At 41.2% G+C, this 13996-nt stretch overlaps 1 protein-coding gene and 1 long non-coding RNA gene across 2 annotated transcripts in view; one reads left to right on the top strand and one right to left on the bottom strand.

Moving 5' to 3' along the window:
- The window catches only part of LOC113012614 (MAM domain-containing glycosylphosphatidylinositol anchor protein 2-like), a 152783-nt gene extending 143614 nt beyond the window's left edge, over positions 1-9169 (top strand). The window contains exons 16-17 of the mRNA XM_080293934.1: positions 845-944; positions 2406-9169. Of these exons, the coding sequence (XP_080150060.1) occupies positions 845-944; positions 2406-2494 (189 nt within the window). The 3' untranslated portion in view covers positions 2495-9169. The remainder of the gene's footprint in view (positions 1-844; positions 945-2405) is intronic.
- Positions 9170-10974: 1805 nt separating this feature from the next.
- Positions 10975-12359, bottom strand: LOC145422497 (uncharacterized). Its single transcript, XR_013903797.1, has 2 exons — positions 11295-12359; positions 10975-11163 (listed from the first exon to the last, which is right to left on the bottom strand). It is a non-coding gene; the product is annotated as an uncharacterized LOC145422497 (long non-coding RNA).
- Positions 12360-13996: the final 1637 nt, after the last annotated feature.

Here is a 13996-nt window from a genome sequence, read left to right as displayed (position 1 = left end):
TATAGAGCTGTCTATATGTTGGCCAGCTAGATGTTTTATTATAGTGTTGGGACTATGAACCACGTAAGAAATATAAAGAAGCAATTCATTACTATTACATATTGTGCTAAGGCAACATAAGCCACTGTGAATAGATCCAAAATAGAAGTAATGAGCTGGGAAATAAACAGATCCAGGGCTGATCCAGTCTGAATTCTTGATCCCCATCTGCTTTGGATCTGTACCACCATGGAAGTGCCCAGATGTGGTTTGCCTATCCTGTGGAGCCTGTTATACTTGATAGCAGGCAGAGTCACTGCTGTCACTGAGACAGGTGTAGGCGATCTTGAACAGAAAGTATGGGGAAGTTCTGTACTTTAAAAATGTTTAATGGCTGAATCTGTGAAAACACGTCATGTTCAGAGCACAGTCAGACTGCCTGCAGCTGCTTTTATGAAATCGCTTTAAATACATGAAAATCATCAGGAGGAGACTATTTCACTCTGAGCTGACACAACTGCTTTCTCTGTCCTTATATATTGACGAGTTCTGAGCTTAATTAACAAGGAAATGAAAGTATCAGTCAGCTGGTTCATGTGCAGCAGGAGGGAAAGAGTCTGAGAGGAAGCCTGTCAGCAAGCAGGTTAAATTGACAGAGTCTGGAAGCCTGCTAACTAAATCTGAGAGAAAACCTGGAGATTTCCTCATCTGAGGGTTAAGAAACTCAACCTGCGACCTGGAATGGCAGCCACAGATATAACAGATACCGTGTATATCCACTGTACTATATACAACTAGTCTTCTAGAAACCACAGTTACTTCCTCTCAAACCTCCTCTGAGCTTCCTGTCACTGTGTCTCTGCAGATGGTGATCGAGGGCGTGCGAGGCTCTGGTATTGAGGGAGATATTGCCATCGATGATGTCGCTATTGAGGAGGGAGAATGTAAAGACCCCCCTCCCAACAGTGAGTATGCCCTTGATGCAAAGCTGTTATGGCTCCTTCAAACACACACTCAGTTCCTTTCTGAGACCTCCAGGACTTGTTTTGAATACTTTTTGTTTCTGAGTTCTGTAAACATGAAAGATGCTCAGAGCCTTCGAACAATAGCCTCCTTTTTAAACTTAAGTTTATTTCACTGACCGAAAATGGCCCAAAGTGTCGACTCAGACATCTACAGCATGTATCGTCCAAGTGAAGCTACAACTTGGTGAAATCGCTGTGAAAGGATTGTTGTTGTTTTGTAATCACTTATGCTCTAAGTCTGTGTTTGCAGTAGCGCAGTGCACCGTGTAGCCGTTGTGTGATAAGATGAAGTCCTGATAAACAGAGGAATGTAAAAGTCCACATTTTGATACATCATTAAATGTTTTTGTCAGAGTTCTGCTTTCACACGCACACCTGCAGCTGTGCTTCACACCGCTTAACCCTTTAAAGCCGGTCGGAGTGGGCACGCTCCGTTTTGCATAACTATTTTTAGATGCTGGTAGCACTGCAACCACGTGAGCTAGCGCAATCATTTTTTTACATATGAAACCGGAGGAGTTGTACTTACATCTGATGCCATCAGCTTGTCCTAGGTCACGGTTTCCTTCCACATACAGCTTTGCAAAAACTGCATAAAAAGCACTTGCAGCAACAAAAACATAATATTCCAGAAACTTTGCCGATCCGATCAGCTGTTTGTAACACTTCCTACATCCATCAGCGCGAACTATCGCATGTCCTTCATGTCCTGCCTGAAACCGGAAGTGACATCATTTTGTGGAAATGTAGTTTTTTACCATCAGGGGCTTATGAGCCTATACTGGTGTTTTTAAAAGTTATGTTTGACTTTATGACTTCCTGAGTCGTTTCTGGGATGCTTAGGACTCATATTGCACTGCTGGAAATAGTTTATTTTGATGCATATGCTGCTTTTTTGCAAATTTGCATTATAATATTTATTTTCGTTTTTCCTGCAGTGTATAAAAATTGGTGTATTTCAAAAATAAAACTATGAAGACACTCAAAATAAATTTCCTGTGGTGGGAAACTATTTTGTGCTATTTTTTGTATTTACAGTTTTGAGGGATAAGCCTCTTAAATTTCTCTAACTAGAAATATATGTTAAAAAAGCAAAAACGATTTAAAAGTTTTTGGAGTTTATTGCACTTTTTTGCAATTTATGTAATTTCTATGCACTTAATACATACATATTATTAAAATTTAGGCTGTAATGGTTGTATTGATGTATAGCAACTTGAAATGCTCCCAAAAATGGCTCCACAGCATGTAAAATATACTATAAGCTCTGGAGGACTTGGTTCTATGGTAGGTCTTTAAGGGTTAAATGCAGCTTAAACTTGATTTAAATGTTTTATTTAAACATGGCAGTCTTTACCCTGTGAGTCATTCATACTCGCTCTCTTTCTTTTTTCCACACAGATCTAAGGTCGCTCGCCCCACCCTCATCGCCACATATATGGCAGCACTGCATCACTCTGATTCTGGCTCTGATTGGCCAGCAGAGGTGACCCCTCCTCTCTGTCGGACATTGCGACCTTTGACTCTTTGCCCACCTATTCCTGCTCCATCATTCCCAACATTTAACCCCACTCCATCCCTCTGCTACCAAAGATACAGTCAGAGACGAGATAGCTAAAGCATGAGGCCATACGATGGTTTGGTGACATGAGAGTTGAGTTTGAAGGTGCCAGATTTATTTTATTGGGCTCGTCTTCTCTCTCGAGTCACAGCGATCTGTTTCTGACAGAGCAGCTTCAGTCCAAGACGTGTTTGCAGTAGCTGAGCTTAGAGACTGGAAGCAGGGGGAAACTGCTGCGCAACAAGCTCTGACGTTGAAGAACCTTCAAGCCACAGCAGTATTGTCTGATTAGTGACCATATTTCTCGACGTGTTCCAGGAAAAGCATTCATTTAGTAAATAAGACAGCTTTATTTAGAATTAAATTAATAAGATCGGCTGTTTATCTCTCTGATGGCTGCTGGACTTTGTTTGGTTTGACATCGATGAGATAAACAGTTGATTTTTCTTACGTGTCTTCCGTGCACACGCAGTAGGGAGGTGACAGTTACCTGTTTGGCATTTTAACCCCCAAAGACATTCCTCAGGTGTAGCTTTGTTCAAGTTACAGCTTTATTTCAAAGCAGCATTTTCTTTGAATATGTTTTTTTGATGCAGTACCACCTGTGGCTGCTGATGAGCAAAAGGACTTAGCTTAAACGTCTTTTATCAGATCATTTCAAAGCAGAACCAGAAGTTTAAGTATGAATTTTCTTCTTCTCTCCTTATTGGTAAAATGGTAAATGGTCTGTATTTATATAGCGCTTTACTCGTCCCTAAGGACTAGAAAACACTTTACACATCCAGTCATCTACCCATTGGTGATGGCAGCTACATTGTAGCCACAGCCACCCTGGGGCGCACTGACAGAGGCGAGGCTGCCGGACACTGGCGCCACCGGGCCCTCTGACCACCACCAGTAGGTAACGGGTGAAGTGTCTTGCCCAAGGACACAACGACCGAGACTGTCGGAGCCGGGGCTCGAACCGGCAACCTTCCGATTACAAGGCGAACGCCCAACTCTTGAGCCACGATTGCCGCTCCTTATTTTTGGCACTTGTGTAAACTGTGCCATGGGGACCTGTGCTGGTATCATTAATGGGTATCACTCTGCATGAATAAAGGAGCATGTCATGTTTATAGGCAGATCACACTTTGAATTATGTTCCCATCCTGCCAGAAGGCCCTGGTTATTAGTGCAAATCCAGCATTACAAACACAAGTCGTTTTCCAGCATAGATTTCAGACACGTGAAGCCAGAAGGTCTGAGAGGCACTGCTGGGAAATGTTGGCATTTAGCAGCAAGCATGTGTGCAGAAGAAGAAAGAGGAACCAAAAAGAAAGAAAACAAACTATTTGTGTGGCGTCGTCACAGCAAATCCACATCAATCAGCCGATCCTGATATTTGATTTGGCACTTCCTGACCCTTCCCCGTCCTTCCTCCTGGTCTTGAGTCAGGGATCTTTCACATGTCTGATGTTAACCATCTCATTATGGAGCAACCAACAAATGATGCACGCTCTAAAAGTCTTTAGGTAGTCCAGGATCAGAATCACTCGTTGGTTAGACATCCTAATGTGGATTAGGGTGAAGAATCCGTGGATGCCTGTTTTTAAAGAGTTTGCTGTCTTAAAGATACGTCATCAAATTCCTGTGTAAAAGTTTCCAAAATGATAAAGCTGTCAGCAGTAAAGTTTATGTTTTGTGTTAAAAAGATCAAAGTTCAGTTAGGCCCGGCTTGCAAACATCAGTGGACCATCTGGGTGAGTCGTTAGGAGCACATTATTGATGGTGGCAATCGGAGAAAAGGACAAACATCTGGAATAAATGGTGGGGTAGCTAAAGAGAAATAAGAAACAAAGCACACATCTGGACACACTGCAGGACACCCACTGAACTGCTGCCCACAGTTATTCATTCATTACAAAATGAGCCTTTAAAGTAGAAATAACTGATGTACAGTCAACCACTCCATGTGTGACAGAACAGTTGCAGTCTTTACTGCACGGGCTGCTGTTCTGCTTTTACTCGAGCCCTGAGAGCTAAACACAGGTAACCTACAGCTTAGTACTGCCCCTGACGACATCCTGCCCCGAAGGTTTCACGTGGTCATGCAGAGTTTCCCATCACAGTCAGGTTGTCCCATCAGCAGATGCAGCTTATGTCTCTGTTTCCAGACTGACATCCAGTTTTCTACAGCGAAGCTCTTTAAACTTTCAGGCAAAGTCAGTGTTAGGAGAGAGGACATGCACAGCTTGAATGTCAGCCTTCCCCCTGTCCCACCTTTCCCTCTCATCATCCACGTCCCCATAAATCCATTCTCCCCCTTAGCACATCAGCAGTACTGTACTGTGAGATGGACCGACAGTCATCTCTCGCTTATCTTTTTATGCTTTCGGTGGGCGGGTGGACCAAGCAAATGGCATTTAAAAATAAAAAACGTACTTTCAGAGCCTACTTTGACATTTGTCTGTCTGTGGCGGACCAAGGAGGAGAGGTCAGCATCTGCCATCAAGTGCCTTCAGATTCACAGAGGGAACGTTCGCTGAGCCACGGCCCGCCAGCCTTCGTCACAGAAACGAAGAGTCAAACATCTTTCTGTCTTACTGACTGGAGTGAACATAAAACGTCCTCCGGTTTGATTATGCAGAGAAACACTTTATTTCTTTTTCTTTTCGTGCAGATGTTGGATTTTGTCAAAACCTGAGCCATGCTGAATGGCATTTTAAAAAGGCACCACTAAAGAAGCCATGGACAAGGAAACTGACTGTGGATACAGGACACCTGATTTATTTAACCACATAAATAAAAGACCAACACGTGACCATCACCTGACGATATGATGACACCTGTTTTGGACAGTTCTCATCCCTGTTTCAGTGGGATTCAAGCGTTGGCGTTTCAGAACCATTTTAGTATTCCAAAATAAGAGTTTCTGGTAGGAGCCGAAGACTTTAATGCTACCTGAGACCAACAGTTACCTTAAACTACAAAATTAGATAAAGATTTCCAACAAATAAAACAAGAACAGTATGTCAAATCAAATCCTCTGTTGTTCCTACGATAGTTTAAAAATGGTGTTGGGGAGGGGAGGCTGTTTTTATTTTGTTGTTTTTAACATGTGTGGGGGTTTTAACTGAATTTTTCTTTGGGTTTTGAGATTTCTATTAAATCTATAAAAAAGTATTAAAGAAGATTTTAAACTGTAAAGCATTTTTGTATCCTAAAGAAACTGACATCGTGGGTGAACAGGTCGAAGCATCTATTAGAAAAGCACAAGAGATTCATAATTATTAACCCTCTCAGGCTCAAATTAAGTTTTTTGTTGCTAATGCACAACCAAGTCCTGCAGTGGTAAAGAAACTCATAAAATATGTATGTGGGGTAATCAGGTTGTTGGTTTTTAACTGTTGCAAATCGGCAACGCCTGCCTGGAGAGGGTTAAACACACGTGCACACCTATGATTCCTGATTCATCGTCTCTGCTCATATGTGTATGTATGGAAGCCCATTTCTGCCAAGAAAAATGGCTCCACAGTTAGCATAGAGGAACACTGAAATAAGCCATCATTTACCGTTTGTTTATTTTTGTCTTTATTTTGACTTATTTTGATTTTGTTACCATCCCCTCGTTCTGCTACAGAAAAGAAAAATACTGGATTACAAATGAGCATGATTAAAAATAAATAAATGGATAACAAAGACAGCTGGGATGGGCTGCTGCGCCCCGCGGGGAGGGTAAATCATGGACTGCCTCTCTCCATGGGTGTCATCTCTCTATTGTAGGCGGCAGTTTGGGTTTAATGGATCATAATTCATCTCATTAGGTCCTGACTGAATTTCTGTGGGTCTGTAGGTACAACTTTTATTTTTTCCCCTTTCTTACGTATTTGTAAAATCTGGCTTAATTTAACCATTTGGAGTTTAAATTATACATTTTGGTTTTTACATAATGATTAAAATGTCTTTTTTTTGTTTTAAGAACTTTCTTTCACAACTTTGACTCTTTTGTGCACGAATGGGCTTTCCCCGGATTCCCTGGTGACTTTTTCCTTCTGTGTTTTTCTGCTGCAGCTGATGATCAGATTATTATTTCAGCTCCTCTGGGTATTAGTTTTCCTCTGCTACATTATTATCACATTAGCTGGAAATGGGTGGTTGCCTCTGAAGAACACCAGTAGGTTTCTGTATTTTGTTTTCACATATATTGAACAGTTTTCATGACTCTACAACCTTTTTACAGAAAGAAGCCTCATTTAATCAAAAATAGATCATTTATACAAATATATATTATTATGTTACACTTCACCATACGCTCAACAAATGAAAGGAAACATTTACACTTGTCATAAAAATAAATGAATAAAAAACTGTAGTTTCTGAGTTTCGACGTACATGTCAGATCTTTTCAGTCACTGTCACAGTTTTAGAGCAATACTTCAGTAAACATGGACACGTGACTTAGTCTGCACAGGAATCACATTCATTGAAAAGTAATATTAATAATAGATTGCATTTATATAGCGCTTTTCGGGGCCCTCAAAGCGCTTTACAATTCCACTATTCACTCTCACATTCACACACTGGTGGAGGCAGCTACAGGTGTAGCCACAGCTGCCCTGGGGCAGACTGACAGAAGCGAGGCTGCCATATCGCACCATCGGCCCCTCTGTCTCGCCCAAGGACACAACAACCGAGACTGTCCGAGCCGGGGCTCGAACCGACAACCTTCCGGTTACAAGAGGAACTGCCAACTCTTTGAGGCACGATCGCCCTATAAAGAACAGTAAAGAACCAGTCAGCAGCCAATGAAGGGAAAACTATCCCAACACCACATTTACTACATTTATGTTCTTGAAGTTTATGATTTTTTTTGCACATTATGTGAAGCCTCTATATTTTCCTTGGATGACATTTTCTCTTTATGTTACGTTTGGATATTATCACATTCTCCTGAACTGTAGATCAGCCACCCTGTTTTCCTTGTTTGACCAGATTTTTATGTTGGCAGCCACAGAAGTGCACCAAAGCGTTCATCTGGCCATGCCCTGATTGATTTGTTTGCTGTTTGCACTGTTAGCTCATGTTTCAGGATGAAAAGGCCACTCTTGAAATGAAGACTTAATTTAAAGATATAACAAAAGAACAGCTGTATAAGAGAGAAACAATGGAGTCACTTATTCACAGCTCACACAGCTCTGTATGTGACTCACATACACGATAAAGGACTCGACTTTGCAGTTTTTCTCCCCTTCGTGCCTTCAGACTTGTTGTTGGTCCAAGTTCAGGTCCAGATGTGCAAATGACAAAAGGCTCGATCCACAGTAACCCACATTCCCGCATTCAGTTCCATTTATCTCTCTTTATTTATTCAGCAGACGTGTGGGTGAACATACTATTTCTGATCCATTTCCACTCTTTAGTTCAATTCTATTCAATTTTATTTATACAGCGCCAAATCACAACAGCAGTCGCCTCAAGGCGCTTTATATTGTAAGGTAGATCGTACAATAATAGATACAGAGAAAAACCCAACAATCATATGAGCCCCTATGAGCAAGCACTTTGGCGACAGTGGGAAGGAAAAACTCCCTTTTAACAGGAAGAAACCTCCAGCACAACCAGGCTCAGGGAGGGGCGGGGCCATCTGCTGTGATTGGTTGGGGTGAGAGAAGGAAGACAGGATAAAGACATGCTGTGGAAGAGAGACAGAGGTTAATAACAGTTACCCTGCAAACTGTTTGTTCTTGTATGCAGACGATGCTGTAGCTTTGTTTCTCTCTACTTTGGTGCAGTCTGCACTAACAAGTTGAAGTATTATGAAACCCTGGCCTGGGTGTCAGTATAGCTCCCTGGGCCCAGGTCTGACTCCACCCTGAGTCACTCACAGTGGGTCAGCCCTCTCTCCCTCCCTGCCACTCTACTGCTCAATCATAAAATATTTGGGCTATTATAAAGTAAATCAATAACTTTTGCATTTGAACTACCCATGGTGTCATAATAATTAATATCACATGAAACATTTTAAAAGACCTTATGGTAGAATGGTCAGGGTAATATTGATGAATATGATAGTTGAAGCAATAGAAAGTATTATTGTTGGTTATTTTTCTGAGGAATAACATAAAATAAGACTAAAAAACAGCAAAAATAAACATAAAAACACTGGAATTTAAACGCTAAACTAAAACCTTTTTATTACTTTAAAGATTTTATTTCTGCAGGAATTGGTCACATGTTCTAAACTCAGGCAGCAGGTAGGCAGGTAAACTCAGGCTCTGATACGTACGACACTGGTTCTTTTTCCAGCCCAGACCTTACATTTCGAATAATCTCTGCTGGACAAAGCGTCTCCTGTCGACTTTGCAGGGGAAAAGCACGTCCTCGTTAACTTCCTCAGAGGTGCTTTTGCTGGTGTTGTATATGTTTGGATTTTTGGAAGAGGAGTGGGCAATAAAGTTTTAAAAGCTACCATCAAGTCTCTGTGGACATGCGAAGAAAATATTTTTATAACTGTCATTATTTTCTGCAGTACATTCTCACCTAAGTGATGCTACACTGCATACTGGTTATTATTGTTATTATTATTATTATTATTATACAAATAAATACACTCCAAATGTAACAGTGTTGTGTTGTGTGTGTATTCATTACTCCCATCACATTCACCCAAAGTTCAAGCGTTTGAGCAGCTGCAGAGCATGAACACAACACACAATCCTCACATTAAACTCAGACTAAGGCCAGTCTGAGTGCACAGCTACCCTTTTAAGCCTAATTACTGACTCAACGATCTTCTTTGAAGCTCAGCATCTGTTTAGATATGGTCTACATAAGGTATAGTATCTATTTTTATCTAAATACAACAACATGACGGCCAGTAGGAACTGTTTGTTTTGTTTGCTTTAGCCATTGTTCACACATTGAATAAAATGTACACATTGTTCACTGCACACTGTTTTAGCAATCAAACCACACTCTAGTTTCCTCTATTGTCAAAAACGGGATGAAACTGTGCAACGTTCACGTCTTCAGCGAATCGTTTGATCAGGGAGTCTTTCAAGCCTTTTTTCCCGTCTGAAGCCACCAGAGTAAAACTGAACGTGACGACAGACACCTTAAAAAAACATAATAGCTATAAATGAGAGTCGATGCCTGTGTGGTTTCTGCTGACTGCTGGCCCTGTTCGATTTCAGTCTGCAAAATGGAAAAAATGAAGGTAATTTCCATCATTTGAATAGAAAGATTGACAGGATAAAATGAAGCTGAGTAATGAGAGTTTGCAGCAGGCAAGAGGGAGCTGAACGAGAAGCTTTCACCTCGTGGGTGGAAATGACAGATTTCAGTCAGACCTGAAATGTTTTTACTGAAACGAGTGACGTCCCCGCAGGATAAAACACAGCACTCAATTCAACATATAATTGTTTTAGACACATTTTCCAAAATTAATCCTGATGTAAATTTGTTGATGTATGGATATCTGATCAAGAAATTGTTTTGGGGAGATAAAGTCTTGTTCTGGGTCAGTTTGACATTCTGAGTTATGTTTTGGTTTATTTTTGAATGATGAATCTGCGTTTCAAGTTACTTTGGTGTGTTTGGTTGTTTTCTTATTCTCTTAGTGCTTGTGGTGATGATGATGTTCTATGTTCCAGCTTATTCTGGTTTACTTTTAGTTCTGCCCGTGTTACGTCTGTGTTTCTTAGTCTGCGTCCTTGTGTCTTATTTCCTGTTTTATTGTGAAAGTCTGTCTTATGTTGGTGTGTGCAGCTTTGCTCCCCCTGTCTCGTTAGTCCAATTTCTCCCAGCTGTGTCTCCCTCCTGTTGCCCATTCCCTGATTACCGCCCTGTGTATATTAGCCCTGTGTTTTCCTCGTCGTACCCTCAGAATTATGCCTGTGTGTTTAGTTCTCAGTGTCATTGGTCAGGTCATGTTTTCGTTTATCACCAGTAAAGCTAAGGTTCTCAGTTTCAATTCAGTCTCAGAGTCTCGCATTTGGATCCTCCTCTCCATCCGCCTGCACACAGAGCCCTGACAAGTAGTGATGGGCAGATGAAGCCCCATGAAGCACTGAAGCTTTTCATCCAATTGGTTCACCCCAACGCGAAGCTTCATGAAGCTTCATTTGCTCTAGCAGGACACCTACTGGACGTAAAAATAATAGCTGGCATGAATTTGAAGAGTGTGGCATTTTGCACACAGCCTGTAAATGTCAACAACAAAAGGAGTGTGTAAAACATCTATATTGTAGTGATGCAGTATACTGTGTATATTTATACTGGCAGTATGGGAAATGATTATTTGGAAATGCTTGAAATGGAAATGATCATTTACTGTGAGGTGAGGTGTGGTTGGGGTGTGGACAGTAGTTGTGCTTTTGTAATGTTGAGGTATGGACAGCTACACACTGAGGCTTTGAGCCTCAGTCCTGCCTGTTCACATTTTATTCTGTAAAAACTAAATTTTCACTGCTTTTACGACCTTTTTAGTGGGGAGAACATAGCTGGGATTTAATGATTTAACAAATCTTTTGAATCCTTTGTCCTCCACAATGCTAAATGGCTGGGAGTCCTCAATCACCATGCTGACCAGGTCTTCATCTATTTGAGATTGTTCTCCTGAGGAAAGACAATAAAGATAAAGCACAAATATAAATATCACACACGTAACTTATAACAGTTGTATAATATTGTTATATCATTTAGTAACATTACTGCATCCTATATTATCACTGCATTTGATGGCTCACCTGGTCTTGCTCCACAATCGGTGTCCCCCTTATTCTCATGCAAAGCTCTGTAGTGCCTAAGCATGGATGAGGTGTTGTTGTTATATCCCAGCTCCCTGGCACATAGCAAACACTTCACCTTGTACAAAAGTCAAGACAGCTCAACATAAATTGTATTGCACCATCAGTATCATGGAAATACATCTTCTGTAGAAATTTACATACCTTGTTGGGAGGAATAAGATCAAAATGTTCCCACACAGGGGAGGACATCCTCCTCTTCTTAGCTGGCTCCATTCTCTCCTGACTTTCTCTCCTCACTCTCATAAACCTCCATACGGTCTCCAAACTCTCACTAACAACTCTCCATCAAACACCCACATTTTTGAATGAAGTCTGAGGGGTTTATATCGCTGTCATATCTCGCGGCAAAGTTCGAACCGCTTCATGAACCAGTCACGTGGTACAGCCGGGCAGCGAGGCTTCGGACGTCATCATTTTCAGCTCCTCCCATAAATGAAGCAAGCCTCGATACGCGCTTCGCGGAAACGCCCCCTCCATTACTCGACACACGCTCCGAAGCCTCGATACAGAACGTCCCATCACTACTGACAAGTCTTCTGTTTTGGATCAGTAGTTTCAGCTGTTGGTCTGCTCCCGCTACTGGGATAACTTGTGTCTTTCCATTAGGTCAAACTGGAAACTGTCATCGATAATTATTTTTAGGAGTCCACTCGGACGTGGACCGTGAGCCATGACACTGTAACGAGCGTGTACCCCAGCTGACCATGTTCAGCACTCTCAGACTGCAGCGGACATGTTTATCCAACCTTCATTTACTGAATCCAGCAGCCTTACAGCCACCATTCATCATCCTTCAGTTGATTTTCAGTTGCAGGCCTGGCGTGCGTTAAGCAGATCACACTCAGGCTGGTCTGGACGGGCTATAAGTGGGTTTTGTTACCTGCCTTCTGTTATGATTTAAACCAGTGATTTTTAGTGATTTGGCCCATTCAAAGTAACATTTTCTTTACAGCATATCTAAATAAACTTGCCTATAAACGCTTTCCTCTCTGCCTCTCCTCCTTCACATTTACAACCCAAGAAGGAGCTCCTAGGCAAGGCAAGGCAAGTTTATTTGTATAGCACAATTCAACAACAAGGTGATTCAAAGTGCTTTACAGAGACATTAGAAACAAGAACAAATAAAAAGCATGATTTAAAATTGAATAAAACAAGCAAATAAACTAACTAACTAATTAACAAACAAACAAACAACAGTATATAAAATCAAAACAGATAAAATCAGAACAGTAGATAAAATCAGTAGTTAAATGTAAGTTTTGAAATTTAAGCTTAAAGTGTGGATTTGGTGCTTTATTCAAATGCAGCTGAGAACAGGTGAGTCTTCAACCTGGATTTAAATAAACTGAGTGTTTCAGCTGATCTGAGGCTTTCTGGGAGTTTGTTCCAGATATAAGGAGCATAAAAGCTGAATGCAGCTTCTCCGTGTCTGGTTCTGACTCTGGGAACTGATAAAAGACCGGATCCAGATGACCTGAGGGATCTGGAAGGTTCATACTGGGTCAGGAGGTCACTGATGTATTTTGGTCCTAAACCATTCAGAGCTTTATAGGCCAGCATCAGAACTTTAAAGTCTATCCTCTGACGGACAGGCAGCCAGTGTAAGGACCTCAGAGCTGGACTGATGTGGTCCACTTTTTTGGTCTTAGTGAGGACTCGAGCAGCAGAGTTCTGAATGAGCTGTAGTTGTCTGACTGATTTTTTAGGTAGACCTGTAAAGATGCTGTTACAGTAATCAAGCCTACTAAAGATGAATGCATGGACTAGTTTTTCCAGGTCCTGTTGAGACATCAGATCTTTTATCCTTGAAATATTCTTGAGGTGATAGTAAGCTGACTTTGTTATTGTCTTAATGTGTTTTTCTAAGTTTAGGTCTGCATCCATCACTACACCCAAATTTCTCGCCTGGTTTGTGGTTTTTAGATGTATAGATTGAAGTTCTCTGGTGACCTGTAATCGTTTTTCTTTGGCGCCAAAGACTATTACCTCAGTTTTGTTTTTGTTTAGCTGGAGAAAATTGTGGCACAACCAGTCATTGATTTCCTCAATGCATTTACCAAGAGCCTGTACAGGGCCTCGGTCTCCTGGTGACATTGTGATATATATTTGTGTGTCATCTGCATAGCTGTGATAGTTTATTTTGTTGTTGTTTATAATCTGTGCCAGTGGGAGCATGTAAATGTTAAACAGAAGGGGTCCCAAGATGGAACCTTGGGGAACTCCACATGTGATACTTGTCTGCTCAGATGTGAAGTTACCTATTGATACAAAGTATTTCCTGTTTTCTACGTATGTTTTGAACCAGTTTAGTACAGTTCCTGAAAGACCTGTCCAGTTCTCCAGTCGTTTGAGTAATATGTTGTGGTCAACTGTATCAAATGCTGCACTGAGATCCAGTAAAACTAGGACTGACATTTTTCCACTGTCTGTATTCAGACATATGTCATTAAACACTTTGGTCAGAGCGGTTTCAGTGCTGTGGTTCTGTCTAAAACCTGACTGGAAGGCATCGTAGCAGTTATTCTGTTTTAAGAAGTAACTGAGCTGTTGAGAAACTGCTTTTTCAATGATCTTACTTAAAAACTGGAGATTTGAGATCGGCCTGTAGTTGTTCATTTGTGTCTTGTCAAGATTGTCCT

The sequence above is a fragment of the Astatotilapia calliptera genome, chromosome 19 (assembly GCF_964374335.1).
Source record: "Astatotilapia calliptera chromosome 19, fAstCal68.1, whole genome shotgun sequence".
In the NCBI taxonomy this organism is placed as follows: Eukaryota; Metazoa; Chordata; class Actinopteri; order Cichliformes; family Cichlidae; genus Astatotilapia; species Astatotilapia calliptera.
The sequence above is the reverse complement of the archived record's forward strand: the minus strand, read 5'-3'. Positions and strand labels throughout refer to the sequence as shown.